At 37.3% G+C, this 15,914-nt stretch overlaps 1 protein-coding gene across 3 annotated transcripts in view; it reads right to left on the bottom strand.

Annotated features, from left to right (window-relative positions):
* Positions 1 to 13,697: 13,697 nt before the first annotated feature.
* Positions 13,698 to 15,914, bottom strand: part of CCDC50 (coiled-coil domain containing 50) — a 66,111-nt gene continuing 63,894 nt past the window's right edge. For all 3 annotated transcript variants that reach the window (XM_017526627.2, XM_017526629.2, XM_017526628.2), the window contains one exon: positions 13,698 to 14,219. In XM_017526627.2, coding sequence (XP_017382116.1) covers positions 14,200 to 14,219 — 20 coding nt within the window. In that variant the 3' untranslated portion in view covers positions 13,698 to 14,199. The remainder of the gene's footprint in view (positions 14,220 to 15,914) is intronic.

Below are 15,914 nucleotides of genomic sequence, written 5' to 3'. Positions count from 1 at the left end.
AAGAGTAATAAAAAGGAGCACATCTCATTAGATATTATTTAGTAATTTGAAATGTGCCACTAGACAAATATAATTTTTTAAACAAAAAGTACAGAATTAGAACTATTATAATAGTGGATTTCAAATCTATAAAACAATGAGTTGGTTAATAAATAGCATAGGCAGAAATGAACAGAAAACAAAACTAATCACATCAAAATAAATTCCTAGTAAAATAAATCTCAAAACCTAATTAAAATGAGATTAAAATATATAAATATTGGAGATTTCCATTTCTAGGAAACAAAAGATATATTTTCCCTATTCCTCCCACTAAATACAACTAAGACACCTAAACATATTATACAACAACATAGAATGCTGAACAAATAAAGCAAAGAACTTTGGAACCTAAGGAACACGGTATTCTTGGGTTTTCTTCTCCTCTTACATATACTAGGACTAACATGGCCATGACGTTTTCAAAACGAGTGGTCTTCAACTTTTTAGCATCAGGGACTGGTTTTTTAGAAGACAATTTTCCCATGGATAAGGACAGGAGGGTGGGTGGAGATGGTTTGGGATGAAACTGTTCCATCTCAAATCCTCAGGCATTAGATTCTCGTAAGGAGTCGGCAACCTAGATCTTTTGCTTGTGGGGTTCACAATAATGTTTGCGTTCCTGAGAATCTAATGCTGCTGCTGCTGATCCGACAGGAGACAGAGATCAGGCCATGACGTTCATTCAACTGCAGCTCAGCTCCTGCTGTGTGGCTCGATTTCTGACAGGCCAAGGTCCAGGACCCGTCCATCGTTAAACAGTCACTCCACTAAGACATGACACGTATGTATCTATGATGATTAATATTAGGTGTCAATTTGAAGGATGCCTAAATGGCTGGTAAAATATTATTTCTGGGTGTGTCTGTGAAGGTGTTATCAAAGGAGACTGACATTTGTGTCGGTGGACTGGAAGAGTAAGACCCACTCTCAATACGGGTGGGTACCATCCAATCAGCTGCCAGTGTGCCTAGAACAAAGCAGGTGGAGGAAGGTGGGATAAGCTTTGCCTGCTGACTTTTCTGGCTGCCTTCTTCCCCCATGCTGGATTGGCCTTTGGACTCTGTGACTTCTACCAGTGGCTTACCATGGGCTCTTGGGCTTTGGCCACAGACTGAAAGCTGCAGTTTCCCTGGTTTTGAGGATTTCGGACTTGGACAGAGGCACTATCATCTTCTATCTTCCCCAGCTTGCAGATGGCCTATCATGCAACTCCACCTTGTAATCATAGGAGTCAATTCTCCCTAATAAACTCTCTTTCATATTTCTATATCCTATTAGTTCTGTCCCTCTGGAGAACCCTGCTATAAACACACACACACACACACACACGTACAGAATCTCAAATGACAACTGTAAAATATGTAAAGTGAAAATTGATAGAACTGAAATTTTAAAAAACAGACAAATCCAGTTCTACAAGGACACATGCACACGAATGTTCGTTGCAGCACTGTTTACAATAGCAAAGACCTGGAACCAACCCAAATGCCCATCAATGATAGTCTGGACAGGGAAAATGTGGCACATATACGCCATGGAATATTATGCAGTGATCAAAAATGATGAGTTCGTGTCCTTTGTAGGGACATGGATGAACCTGGAAACCATCATTCTCAGCAAACTGACACAAGAGCAGAAGATCAAACACCACATGTTCTCACTCATAGAACAATGAGAACACATGGACACAGGGAGGGGAGCACTACACACTGGGGTCTGTTGGAGGAAATAGGGGAGGGACAGCGGGGGGTGGGGAGTTGGGGAGAAATAGCATGGGGAGAAATGCCAGATATAGGTGAAGGGGAGGAAGGCAGCAAATCACACTGCCACATGTGTACCTATGCAACAATCTTCCATGTTCTTCACATGTACCCCAAAACCTAAAATGCAATCAAAAAAATAGACAAATCCAGAAGTAGAGACTTCAACACCACTCTCTTGACAACTGATAGAACAACTAGGCAGAAATCAGTGAGGATATAGAAGAACAATACCACTGACTAACAAGATCTAATAAGCATAAAGATGGCCACTGACTGTATGAAAATGATGTTGCATCTAGATAAATATGATTACAAAAATGAGGATGGGTTTACATCTGGATAAACCCATCATAAGTTGAAATTATTAAGTTGAGGCCGGGTGCAGTGGCTCAGGTCTGTAATCCCAGCACTTTCGGAGGCTGAGGCAGGCAGATCACGAGGTCAGGAGTTCAAGACCAGCCTGGCCAGCATGGTGAAACTCCACCTCTATTTAAAAAAATAAATAAAGATTAAGTTGAAAGGCATTTTCAACTTAATGAGTTTATGCAGACGTAACTCCACTGTAAATCAAGAAGAATAAGTACGTAGAACACTCCACCCACAGCAACACAACACACGTTCTTTTTAGTGCTTATGGAACATATACTAACATAGCAATATCCCAAGGCTATGAAACAAACTTCAATTTTTTTTTTTTTTTTGAGATAGAGTCTAGTTCTGTCGACCATGCTGGAGTGCAGTGGTGCAATCTCACCACAACCTGCACCTCGCAAGTGAAAGCGATTCTCCTGCCTCACCCTCCTCAGTAGCTGACTACAGGCACCTGCCACCATGCCCGGCTAATTTTTGTATTTTTAGTAGAGACATGGTTTCACGATATTTGCCAGGATGGTCTCAATTTCCTGACCTCATGATCCACCTGCCTCAGCCTCCCAAAGTGCTGAGCTTACAGGCGTAAGCCACCATACCACGCCCCAAACTTCAACAAATTTAATGAAACTGGAATCATGCAGTGTCTTCTCTAACCACAACAGAATCAAACTAAAAATGGGAGAGTTAATTTTTAAAAGATAACAAGAAAATGGTTCTGGAGCAATTAAACATCTATGTAAAAAACAGAAACCTTATCCTCAACCTCGCTTTATACAAAAGCCACTCCAAAATGGAGAAAAATATTCAGGATGTAGGACTAGGTAGAGAGTTGTTAGACGTGACACCGAAGAATAATCTATAAAAGAAAAAAAAAAAACTGATATACGCCAATTGGTACTGTCCTCTCTAAGCCAAAAGGGCCATTTTCATGTAGACATAAACCCTTATAAAGACAGTCAATGGTAGATTTACCTGTCTGTGTCTGAGAGCCCCTGAAGCCTGGACAAGGATTTGAGGGAAGGAGGGCTTGAGAGGCCAGCAGGGAAGGTTTCAAAAAGATTCGTTAGGCACGAAGAGCACTGCTAGTGATGGCAAAGATCAGGTAATGGTACAAAATAATTTAAAGTGGCAGGCATAATTAAGGGCATACTATGATCTACAAGACCAATACCAAATTTGCATCATCAGGCTGAGGAATTTGTTTAAGAAAGGTGTGTCCTGGGAGTACAGTAAGCAAGAAATACTAGCGCAGTTAATTTACAAGAACATTCAAAGACCATTTGAGGAAAGAGGCTCAAATTTCAAGCTGGGGAATAAAACATCGAGATGGACATTGGTTAGAAAAACACATACAAAAAAGCCGAAATTGACAAATGGGACCTAATTAAACTCAATTACTTCTACACAGCAAAAGAAACTACCATCAGAGTGAACAGACAATCTACAGAATGGGAGAAAATTTTTGCAACCTATCCATCTGACAAAGGGCTAATATCCAGAATCTACAAAGAACTTAAATTTACAAGAAAAAAAAAAAAACACCCCATCAAAAAGTGGGCAAAGGATGTCAACAGATGCTTCTCAAAAGAAGACATTTATGAGGCCAACAAACATATGAAAAAAGCTCATCATCACTGGTCATGAGAAATGCAAATCAAAACCACAATGAGATACCATCTCAAGCCAGTCAGAATGGTGATCATTAAAAAGTCAGAAAACAGATGCTAGAAAGGATGTGGAGAAATAAGTACGCTTTTATACTTCTGGTGGGAGTGTAAATTAGTTCAACCATTGTGGAAGACAGTGTGGCGACTCCTGAAGGATCTAGAGCCAGATAGATCAACTGACTCAGCAATCCCATTACTGGGTATATACCCAAAGGATTATAAATCATTCTACTATAAAGACACATGTAACCATATGTTTATTGCAGCACTGTTCACAATAGCAAAGACTTGGAACCAACCCAAATGCCCATCAATGACACACTGGATAATTATGTGGCATATATACAACATGGAATACTATGCAGCCATAAAAAAGGATAAGTTCATGTCCTTTGCAGCAACATGAAGCTAGAAACAGTCATTCTCAGAAAACTTACACAAGAACCAAAACCAAACACCTCATGTTCTCACTCATAAGTGGGAGCCGAACAATTAGAATGCATAGACACAGGAAGGGGAACATCACACACCGGGACCTGTTGGGGGTCAGGGGGTAGGGGAGAGATAGCATTAGGAGAAATACCTAATGTTGACAACGCGTTCATGGGTGCGGCAAACCATGTCACCTGTATACCTATATAACAAATCTGCACATTCTGCACATATATCTCAGAACTTAAAATTCTTCAAGAATGTGGCAAGCCAGTTACTAACCACATTCATTATTAAAAATTAAAGTTACAATTAAGTAAATCATATTAAAAACAAAGATTATAAATATTACTACTTAGTTTACTATTATCTATACTTTTGAGGTTGTATCTATTTTATTTCTGTAATGGAAATACTACATAATGGTGTGTTACTTATTGATTCTGTATTTGGTGATATATGAAATAGGTAATATATGAAATAGGCTATGGATCGAGTATTTTTACCACGGATATTGGAAAAACTTAAATCAGAGCTTGAATTACTGTTTTATTGACTGTCTACTTTAAAAAGATGGATGTGCGCCGGGCGCGGTGGCTCAAGCCTGTAATCCCAGCACTTTGGGAGGCCGAGGCGGATGGATCACGAGGTCAAGAGATCGAGACCATTCTGGTCAACATGGTGAAACCCCGTCTCTACTAAAAATACAAAAAATCAGCTGGGCATGGTGGCGCATGCCTGTAAACCCAGCTACTCAGGAGGCTGAGGCAGGAGAATTGCCTGAACCCAGGAGACGGAGGTTGCGGTGAGCCGAGATCGCACCATTGCACTCCAGCCTGGGCAACAAGAGCGAAACTCCGTCTCAAAAAAAAAAAAAGATGGATGTGCTTAATAACTGGCTTTAAAAAGATGGGGGAAAATGTTAACATAGTTAATACTGCAGGATAAAACTTTAAAATGTCTGTAGCTGTTACACTGTGAATAGCACAAAATACTGAGGAATATTCTTTAAGTGTTTAAAAAGTTTTAAACTCAGCAAAGAACTGATATTGTTAACCAGAGTCAACTGCAGACATCCAATTGTACTGTTACACTCTCATCTTGTCAATATAAGTGAAAATGTCAATCGACATTTATTTTAGAATTGCTCATTTGTTAATTGCACCCATAGGTTAACTAAAAATACATGAGTTTGAATAAATCAATGAGAACATCTATAAGTTCACTATATAGAAGAGAGATTACATATTATTTGTAAGTTGTATATGACATATCCTTTCAGTAAAATTTGTAATATGTTTATTTTTTGCAAACACACACACACCCACATACACAAGTTAATGATAATCTACTGGATGTGGAGATGCAAGTAGCTGTAAATAGTGCTGTAAAGAACAAAGGATCACCCTTGAGACCTTTCATGATGGAATGCCTAGGAAGTCTTTGTGATTCTGCAGGCACCCAGTAGTGCATAAAGCTGCTCTCCTCCTGGCAACATCTTAAAAGTTAGCAGCCCTTGACAGCTGGACTCCTCAAATGTTACACTTGAAGGAGTACTTCAGGCAAGTGAACTGAGGTACAGAGCAGGATAAATGATGTCCCAAGTCCCTGAAACAAGCTCATGGCAAAACCTGGACTAGGACCCACATCTCCTTATTCCTGCAGATTTCTTTAGTACACTGATTTTGCAGCAGTCTTTAGTTTGTGTTCGTTCATTTAAGCATGATACACAAACACAATGGAGGCAGGGAAGTGGTCTTCCTGCCCTTGAAATGGGGACAAAATTGTCTTCAAACGGTGACTCAAGGATTTGCAGTAGTCCAAAACCCTCTTAAAGGTTTCCCCAAATGTCTAAGGTGTGCAAGGAGGATAGCTGTCTCTTAGCTTTAAGGGACTTTCTAGTATGTTACTTCCTCACATGGCCTCCACATGGCCATAGCCTGACATATCCACATAAATCACCCTATCTCCTTGAGTACCTCTTACCACAGATTAAAGGGAGCTATTTTACTTACATATTTAATATTTTTAATTGGCTTCTAGATGCATCAACTTTTTCCATTAGTAACTTTGGTAATTAGAGACCAAAGGTTGAAATCAACATACCAATCTTCTTCAACTAAAAAAAACAGTATCACCTGCGCACCACTGGTGCTACTCAAGATCTAGCAGAGGCTACAGGAACAATTTAGATTCCCTGTTTTATTTACCACAGAGGAATCTGAGGTCTAGAGAATCTGCTATAGGGTGGCTAAATAGTGACATCTTTAAAAATTAATTTAGTAGTCACTGAAAATATTTTTAAGATACCTGATGTTTCCAGAATCATTTCTCATATTGTGGCTATGCTATCAAAACAACTAAAATAAAAATAAGTCCTATAAAGGTATAACATTGAATAAATCAGTTATCCATTTTCTCAAAACACATTTAAGTAACTACAAGGTGTTAGGTATAGTACAGGCGAGTTGTGATGGAGTATTTAATCATTAGGATTATTGTGTGAACATCCACTTACCTATTTTTTCTCACAAATACATCAAACCACCATACGCTATACACAAAACAAAGGTACTTCTCCAACTGATCCATAGTTGGCAGTATTTATTGAGAATTTCAATACACCAGGCTTCATTATCATGTCATACATATTTACAGAAAGTGTATGAAACTGGAGTAAGAGAAAATTTTACTGTTATTAAACAGAGCTATTAGGGTCATTTTGTAAAAGTAATAATACTCTCATAACTTCCCGTCCTAGAATGCTGTAAAGAAACAAAACAGAAACATGAGACAAAGACCACTGACTTAAGAAATGGATGACTTTATTAAGAGAGAAGGACAAGACTGGTGTTTACCTTGGTCAAACCATCCAGGAAAACAAAGCACACAGACTTATAGAATACTTTGGTTTAAAAATTATTCATAATATCAGTATTAAACCGGATGTTTAAAGAACCCAATGAGAAATATGGTGTAAAAAACAAACCATGAAAACACAAGCTTGCATAGATGAATTAATGTAGATGTACAATTGGCATTTAAAAAAGGAGGTTTGCGTTTTGGGAGTGACTTAACCATGCTGAACACCCCAACCTCCCAAGACACATGAAAGTCACCAGCACCACGTTTCTCATTTTCCTCAATGAGGTCATGAGCAGGAACAACTTGTGCTGTATGAAGGTGAACTGAAAGAGACTGCTTCCATTGGCTTAGTCCAGATGGGTCTGTACATTCCCATTAGAACCCACCACTGGTCACCTTTAAGGCATCCACAAAGTGTCCCTCATAGTTTTACTTAATCTCTAGATGTGGTTTGAGGCAGCCTCTTTGTTTTCTGTCCTCACACAGGTAACTATATTCCATCAAGGTTCTTTTAATTCCATGAAATAGCTATTTCAAACCTGCCTATTCTTCTGGGGCTTGGTTATAAATCCATGAGCATTTGGGATAACAATCCTTTTGTTTTATAAATATATCTATATTCCAAATATCAAAGGGGCACTTACTAAAGAATCTGAAAGTGCCCGGGCAATGTGTAGTCTCTCTCTCAAAAGATCATTTTTCCAAATTATGAGACAAATGATAGCATCACCTCAGATTTCCTGAGAAACTTCATTTATATGAGAAAACTCTTATACTTTTGAATTCAGCACCTTTTCAAAATATGTGCTGGAATGGATTCATCTTAGGGAAAACCCCATTACAGAGAATTCTCATTTTGGACCATTGTTTTTATATGCTATCTCTCCAGTGTATCCTCTCATTATTTGTAACAATTTATGAAATAAATATTGGGTTGCCTGTCAGAGGAAAGTAAAAAATATAGCTCTTTCTGAGAAAGAGCATTTGGCTTGCAGTGTACATACAGCAAGAGTTGAAATTAGAAACCACAGGATTTCCAAGGCCAATTCAACCAAAAGTATAAAAATTCTGATGTCAAAAACCTTGTCATCAAATTTAACAGCTAGAAATTATTTTAGCAATTATAGCCTGATATCCAGCGTAACAAAAATGTATCCCAATTATATGATATGTCATAGTACAGTCTCTTAGCTGTCTTCCCTTACATGTTCTTACTCCTTGATCTTTCATGAAGAAAATATCACTCAAACCCATCTTTCACTTTTTCTATCATTTATATATGAACCTCACCAATGAATAACAGGGCATTAAGTTACACAATTAATTCTGCCCTTATCTGAAATGCTGAAACCTGCACAGTGCTGGTTCCCTATGCTATGAAATTACTCGAAAAGGAAAAAAAACATTTTCTAGTTTGCTAAGAATGTACAAATGCATCTTAAATCTATTAAAATGTTACTAGGCAGTGTTTATATATATATATATATATATATATATATATATATACACACACACACTCTCTCTTTCATATATGTGTGTATATTTTCATATACACACATATATGAAAGAGAATGGTTTTTAGGGCCATATAATTCTACAACTCAACATGATTACTTACAAGATTGTGTTAGCTTGTGGCATCAAACAGAACCACCCTTCTGGTGTCTTTCTTACCACAGCAAAAGTTTTCCTGCTTCTCTCTTAAAAGTAAAATAAAAACACTCTTCACATTAGCAAATCTCCCATTTCAAGTAAATGTCTCTGTTTTGTTTGGTTTTCTCCTTTTTTTTTTTTTTTCTGTTAATGGTTAAACATTTCAATACCCAAGGGTGTTGGTGAAATTCTTACAAATAATCTAAATGTCTTCCCTGCACAACAGAACCTTTGGAAATACCTTCTATATAGTTACCATAGCAGACAGTCAACTCTCAATTACTTAAAAAGTGGTCAACTGGTATAAAAGATCTGACCAGGAAATTCTCACACTTTTTCTACCAGTCTTTTTGGCCATGCTACTGCTTATTGAGGTTGACAAACAACATGAAATAAAACTATGTATTTACTGTGTTACAGGTCAGCCACGAGTCAGTAGCAGAGAAGATCCAAAGCTTCTGATGACAAGGATGCTTGGGGATCATCTGTGAATGTTATATCTCAACGGAAATTTGACAGTCAGTCACGTAAAGGAAGTAACATACACTTACATCAGAGTCAAACTAATTTAAGGCAGTACTGCTCCTCACAACAGTGCTGGCATAAAGTGCAGGTCTCATTGGAAAAGTGACTCTGTAGTACTGAGATTTTTCTCAGTTTTTTTTTTTCTTGACTTCCCTAGAATTAAGTTTCAGCGTTTTTAATGACAGTTGTTAAACACCAGGACCAACAATAGCCTCTGTCTCTTTTCTTTAATACTCTTACCTCTCACCATGGATAAAAGAGATTCTTCCACGAAGAATTTGAATGACATTGTGCCCCATGCAGCATTAACAGGACAGTCTCCAGTTACCTTCTACCTGCCCATATACCTATCATGGGCTAAGAAGAAAAAAGTATTCTATCAACAGTAAGATAAGCAGATATGGCTTTAAGACTCACAGGCACCACCAGAAATGAGAAAATGGGACCACATTTTATATAGTCACTTCTCTATAAGCAGTAAGTAACAGACAAAGTAATTTAAAAATCATTTTTCCTTTTTGCTGAAAGATGAGGTTTTGATTTTGTTATGATTGTTTCTAAGAAAAACTTCTTTTATCAGAATATGGCACTCTATGTACATTGTAATCTACCTTAATACTCTACACAAATACTGCCTTCCCAAAAGGGAAAAAGCCTTTGGCTGCAAGTTCTATTCTAGTCTCAGTTCTTCAGAAAGCTGTTTACACAGAGATGTCACTCCTTATCATCATAGTTATCTTTCAAGAAAATAATCACTAAATAATGAATCATCTTGGTATTCCCCAAAGTGATATTTATACAAAGGCAAGACATTAAAAGTCCAGGACTTAGCCAGGCACAGTGGTTCACCCCTGTAATCCTCGCACTTTGGGAGGCTGAGGCAGGTGGATTACAAGGTCAAAAGATCGAGGCCATCCTGGCTAACAAGGTGAAACCTCGTCTCTACTAAAAATACAAAAAAAAATTAGTTGGGCTTGGTGGCGTGCACCTTTAGTCCCAGCTACTCGGGAAGCTGAGGCAGGAGAATAGCTTGAACCTGGGAGGCAGAGGGTGCAGTGAGCCCAGATGGCGCCACTGCAGTCCAGCCTGGCAACAGAGCGAGACTCCATTTCAAACAAACAAAAATCCAGGACTTAAAATGTTAACCACTTATGTGGTAAACTGAATGCACCATATTATAGTAGGTATTTCAAATTTGGCACAACACAAAATTTAGACAAGATTTGACAGTATTAAAGAAAATTAATAATCAGTTAAAAGCTAATTATTTTTATATTGAAAAGTTTTGACTTTGAGGGAAAGAGATGAGCAACAATCAGCAATGAATTTACTCATCATCTACTTGAGCTTCAGGCCACATTAGAGCAGAAAAGGGGGGGGGTAATGAATTGGGTCCAGAATTTTATAGAGTGAGTTCAGTAAACATAAAGCCCAAGGTCACACGTTTTAGAGTATGCTGACCTAGATCCAGGTGGTCATTGCCATTCTACAAAGGTTTTCCTCCTAGGAGCATCTATTCATATCTTTCTTTTCTAAGTTAGCTATTTCTCTATCACTGAAAACACCTAGGGTTATTTTTCATTTTCTGTTTTTGTAATTTATTGGTATGCTCTTGGTGGTTGTAAAGTAACTTGAGAAATAGTTATAGTATGCAAAGCCACTTTCTGAAAATCACAATGTTCCTTTAAATACATGTAAACAACTGTCCAGTTCCAAAATAAAATACTTTAGTCTAATAAAATACTTATGTCTAACAGTGGTTTGAACACAAGAGTCAAATATTTTTCAAGTCAAAACATTTAATCTGACTCTTATCTAACTTCACTTCCAAACAATGATTTATAAAAGGTAGAGGAGAGTGGGTGTCTATGTCAAGCAGCCTTATGATAAGGCTCCATAACATATTTTGTTTATTCAACAATACTGGTGTTAACGAGGCCTGGCCTCCAAAGAACAAAGATACAGAAACAGAAACGTTTTCCAAGGCCAGAATTATTAGTTTACATCACAACATTAAATCATTACTACATTATGGGCCTAAAAATTAAGCTGCGTGTGTTCGTTCCAGCAGCAACAACAACAACAAAAAATGCTTCCACATTTATATAAAAATGACAAAGTAAAAAGCAGACAACACAGTGAAGAGTGTCTGGCAGTTCATTAAAATACAGTTGAGTTGCTTCTATAGTTTCAAACATTATTACATTACTTGCATGAGAAAGAATAAGAGGATTTAACTGGCTGAATTTCATTTCTATCTCCTTATTCATAGGGTAATATTTACTCTGATATTCTTTAAAAAGTGTTTGCTTTACACAAAAATAAAATAAACATAAAAGATTTTAAAATCGTAATCTTTTAGAAACCTTGAAAAAAAGTAACAAATTTTCAATAAACATGTTGAATTAGCTATCACAAGGGAAATACCACCTTTGGTCACTTACTAAGACAGCTAAAACACTAACATTCTGGTTAAGTGTTAAGTGGTGACATTTTTTTTTTAATTAAGTATCTCCCGTTAACATTTGACAATAATAAATATAACTGGATGAAGTATGTGAGAGGCAAGAGAAACACTGAATTTTTAAAATAAAACTGATCGTAGTACAAGATAGAAAAATAAATATTTATGAAATAAAAAACGGCAAATGATTTTGCCTAGTTATCAAATAAAAATACACTGTTATTTCCTTTAAAATTACCATAAAAAACTTTGAAGGACATGAAGCAAAATCACAGGGCAGATAAAGAAAAATATAGCATTACTATAAGTAAATAAGGCCTAAGCTTTGGATGTTGAAACCACTATCCAGAATTTGACTTAAGGCCAGGACCTACCATTTTGTCTCCCCTTCTGTATTTAAATGGAGGTTTTTCTTTAGGCGTTTTATCATAGCTATAAGAAGTCCTGTTTTTTTCCTTTTCCTCCATTTCTCCAAAATGACATCACTTAGGGATGCAGACTATCTTTCTGATTAACATTTACCTAAAACTTAACTCATATGATTTTATTTAAATTCCTACAATACATAAACTTTATTAAATTAAAAATCTTTCTCAAAATGAGATACCCAAATCCACTCTGAGAAACTCTCCTAAACAGCTTCCTGAATATTGCCCAACTTTAAAAGCTATCTGAAAAGGTAAGGCAAACAGAAGGCAGTTCCCAGTGGGAAAAAAATTAACATGTTCTCTAGTCATCTATATATTTCCTTCCTAAACAAACGCCCTACTGAAATGCCAAGAATTTCAGATTTATACAATAAAAGATAATAGCAAGTCAAGCTGAAGGGAGATGTGTGTGTGTGTGTGTGTGTGTGTGTACACACACACGGAGTGGGGAGAGAGAGAGGAGGAGAACAAGTGAGCTTGATTGCCATTTGTTATTTAAGGAGGAGAACAAGTGAGCTTGATTGCCATTTGTTATTTAAGTAGTATAGGGAAATAAATATTGCAGTAAGGTTAGCAGCTACACAAAAACTAAATTTCTTGAAGAGGGGCTTAAAGATCTTGTAATAATAATGATTATACAAAGGAATACAATCCCTTGCATAAAGAAATACAAATGTTTAAAACCAAATACTTGGCTGGCTGGACACAGTGGCTTACACCTGTAATCCTAGCACTTTGGGAGGCTGAGGCAAGTAGATCGCTTGAGGTCAGGAGTTGCAGGCAGGCCTGGCCAACATGGTGAAACCCAGTGTCTACCAAAAATACAAAAATTAGCTGGGCGTGGTGGCACGTGGCACATGCCTGTAATTCCAGCTGCTCCGCAGGCTGAGGCAGGAGAATTGTTCCAGCCCAGGAGGCATAGGTTGCAGTGAGCAGAGATTGCACCACTGCACTCCAGCCTGGGTGACAGGGCAAAATTCCATCTTAAAAAAAAAAAAAATAACCCACCAAATACTTGAATAAATAACCACTTTATCAAATTCAAATTCATGTTGAATTAATCTAATTATTGGCAAATAAACGGAACATTATTGAGAGGTTGTCAACAAATACTGCAATGACTTTAAGCAAGAGAAAAACCTTACTCTACAGCCAGAGAGATGGCTGGCGTCATCACTTATGCAATCATTTTTCAATTCCATTTCCTTGGCTCTACACTATAAGTAAATGAAAAACAAAAGAAGAGATACAAAGTTATTCATATATCTAAGTTAAAATTTCAGTGACCTAAATTTTTTCAATAAATATTAATAAATGGTCCATTGCCCAGGGGTTTCAGAAAGCCTTGCTACTGAGGGAAAGGCAGAGTGTTAAAGAATGCTATCTAGGCCAATTTCCCCAGGAGGGCTGAGACGGATATGCAAAACCTCTACGGTCCATCTAGTCAGAATAACATACTTCAATTGCTCTAAGTGTTTCTTTTTTTAAAATACTTTATGGTTGTGATTTTCTTTTCCAAAAGAGTACAAAAAGCAAAAGCTCTGTCCTTCAAAATATCATACACTAATGCAACAAAAAGCTATTTGTTATATTCCTTTATTCTGCGTTGCACCCAAACATTGTTTTTACTTTGATCATTCATCTCCATAAAATTTGAATTGCTAAATAAGGCCTACTCCCTAGATACCAAACTTCTATACCTAACAAAATGGCAGCTTACAGAGATCTTAGATACTATATCCCAGGATGTATATGCAGCATAGAGGTGGCCAATATTCAGAAGCTACATTTTCTCATACTGCCCAAGTGATCATGGATAACCAAAACATTTGAAATGAATTAAAATTATTTATGGTCAGAAATATATGCTTGAGGATAAATCCCAGGAATGCAAACACAGATGAAAAAAAATACGTGTAGAATTCATTCGGTATCACCCAGTAATATTTGCTAAAGTGAGTCCATTTTCAAGGCAGATTCTTAGGTTTTTAATGCTTGTAATGAAAACCTGGGGAGGGGAAGAAAAAAGGAAACACAATTAAGGAAAAACTTTTGAAACTCAGACAGCTTTTTCTCCCTGCCCCAGCAAAATAACTTTATTTCTATACAATTCTAATAGTACTTGTTTCTTGATTCTGACATATACACAGAATCAATGTGTTATTTTAATATCATGCATCAAATGTACGTCAAGGACAGTACAAAAGTACCCCCCTCAAAAGGTGACACATATATAGTTTGAGAAAGAAAAATACGAGCTATTTTGTTAAATCAGGAACAGTGAAAATGCCACCAGTTGATGAAAACTGAGGTGGAATGTTTTGATGAAGATGTTTATAATGTCCAACTATCCTCCTTTTGTCTTTTTCTCAGTATCGAATCAAAGTCAGAATGGGGGGAGGGAAGCTTTCTTAAAAATGCAAATGCTTGACAACCTCCATCCAGAGATGCTGATTTAAGTAGTCTAGAGTGTCATCTGTGCAATGGTATTTTTAAATGACAGCAGAAAACGTAATTTAAAGAAATTTCAGGACATTGTTATTAGATTTGGAAATGACTAACAATACCACCTAAGTCTTCAAAACTCATAACCAATAAACAGCATCAATAAGATCTAATATAGTTGCAAAGTCTACTGCACTCTGCAAGCTTCTTTTACATATTTAACCTTTAATGATTCTGACAACTCTGACACTTTCTATTTTGACTGCCTCCATTTTGCAGATGAGGAAATTAACATAAGAAGCTACCTTTTCACCATTTCATTTTACAACTCATAAAATTGTACATAAGTGAATGCAGATCCTTGCAAGAACAAATACAACCCAACTGTTCCTTCTGTCTGAGGCATTTGAACCAGAGCAACTCCATCTTGAACAGGGGCTGAATAAAACAGGGCTGAGACCTACTGGACTGCATTCCAGGAGGTTAGGCATTCTCAGTCATGAGATGAGACGGCACAAGACACAAGTCAAAAAGACCCTGCTGATAAAATAGGCTGTGGTAAAGAAGGTGGCCAAAACCAAGATGGTGACAAATCTGAACTCCGGCTGTCCTCACTGCTCATTATATGCTAACTATAATGCATCAGCAGCATGCTAAAAGACACTCCCAACAGGGCCATGACAGGTTACTGATGCCATGGGAACATCCAGAAGTTACCCTATATGGTCTAAAACAGGGAGGAATCCTCAGTTTCAGGATTTGCTCACCCCTTTCCCAGAAAACTCATGAATACTACACCCCTTGTCAGTATATAATCAGATAACCACAAAAATGGTCAGCCAGTAGCCCACACTGCTGCTCTGCCTATGGAGCAACCATTCTTTATTCCTCTACTTTCTTACTAAACTTGCTTTCACTTTAGCGATTCCCCTAGAATTTTTTCTTACAGGAGATCCAAGGATTGGGACCCCTTTCTGGTAACACATTTTAAAGGTTTCGTCCAATTTAGGTATCTATATTTTTTATTTGCTTTGTCCCATTTTTCTTTTGCATAAAAGTTATGTGGGAGGTATGCATGCATATTTTAAATCTAATTGAGTCATACGCAGATAGGAAACAAGAGCCACTACAGAAAATGCTAAATGGAGGTCACAATCACCCTTTAAGAATCTGGTCAAAGAGCCTGGTGCAGCGGCTCACGCCTGTAATCCCAGCACACTTTGGAAAGCCGAGGTGGAAGGATTACTTGAGTCCAGAA

Source organism: Cebus imitator, unplaced genomic scaffold, assembly GCF_001604975.1.
Source record: "Cebus imitator isolate Cc_AM_T3 unplaced genomic scaffold, Cebus_imitator-1.0 Scaffold43, whole genome shotgun sequence".
NCBI lineage: Eukaryota > Metazoa > Chordata > Mammalia > Primates > Cebidae > Cebus > Cebus imitator.
The sequence above is the reverse complement of the archived record's forward strand: the minus strand, read 5'-3'. Positions and strand labels throughout refer to the sequence as shown.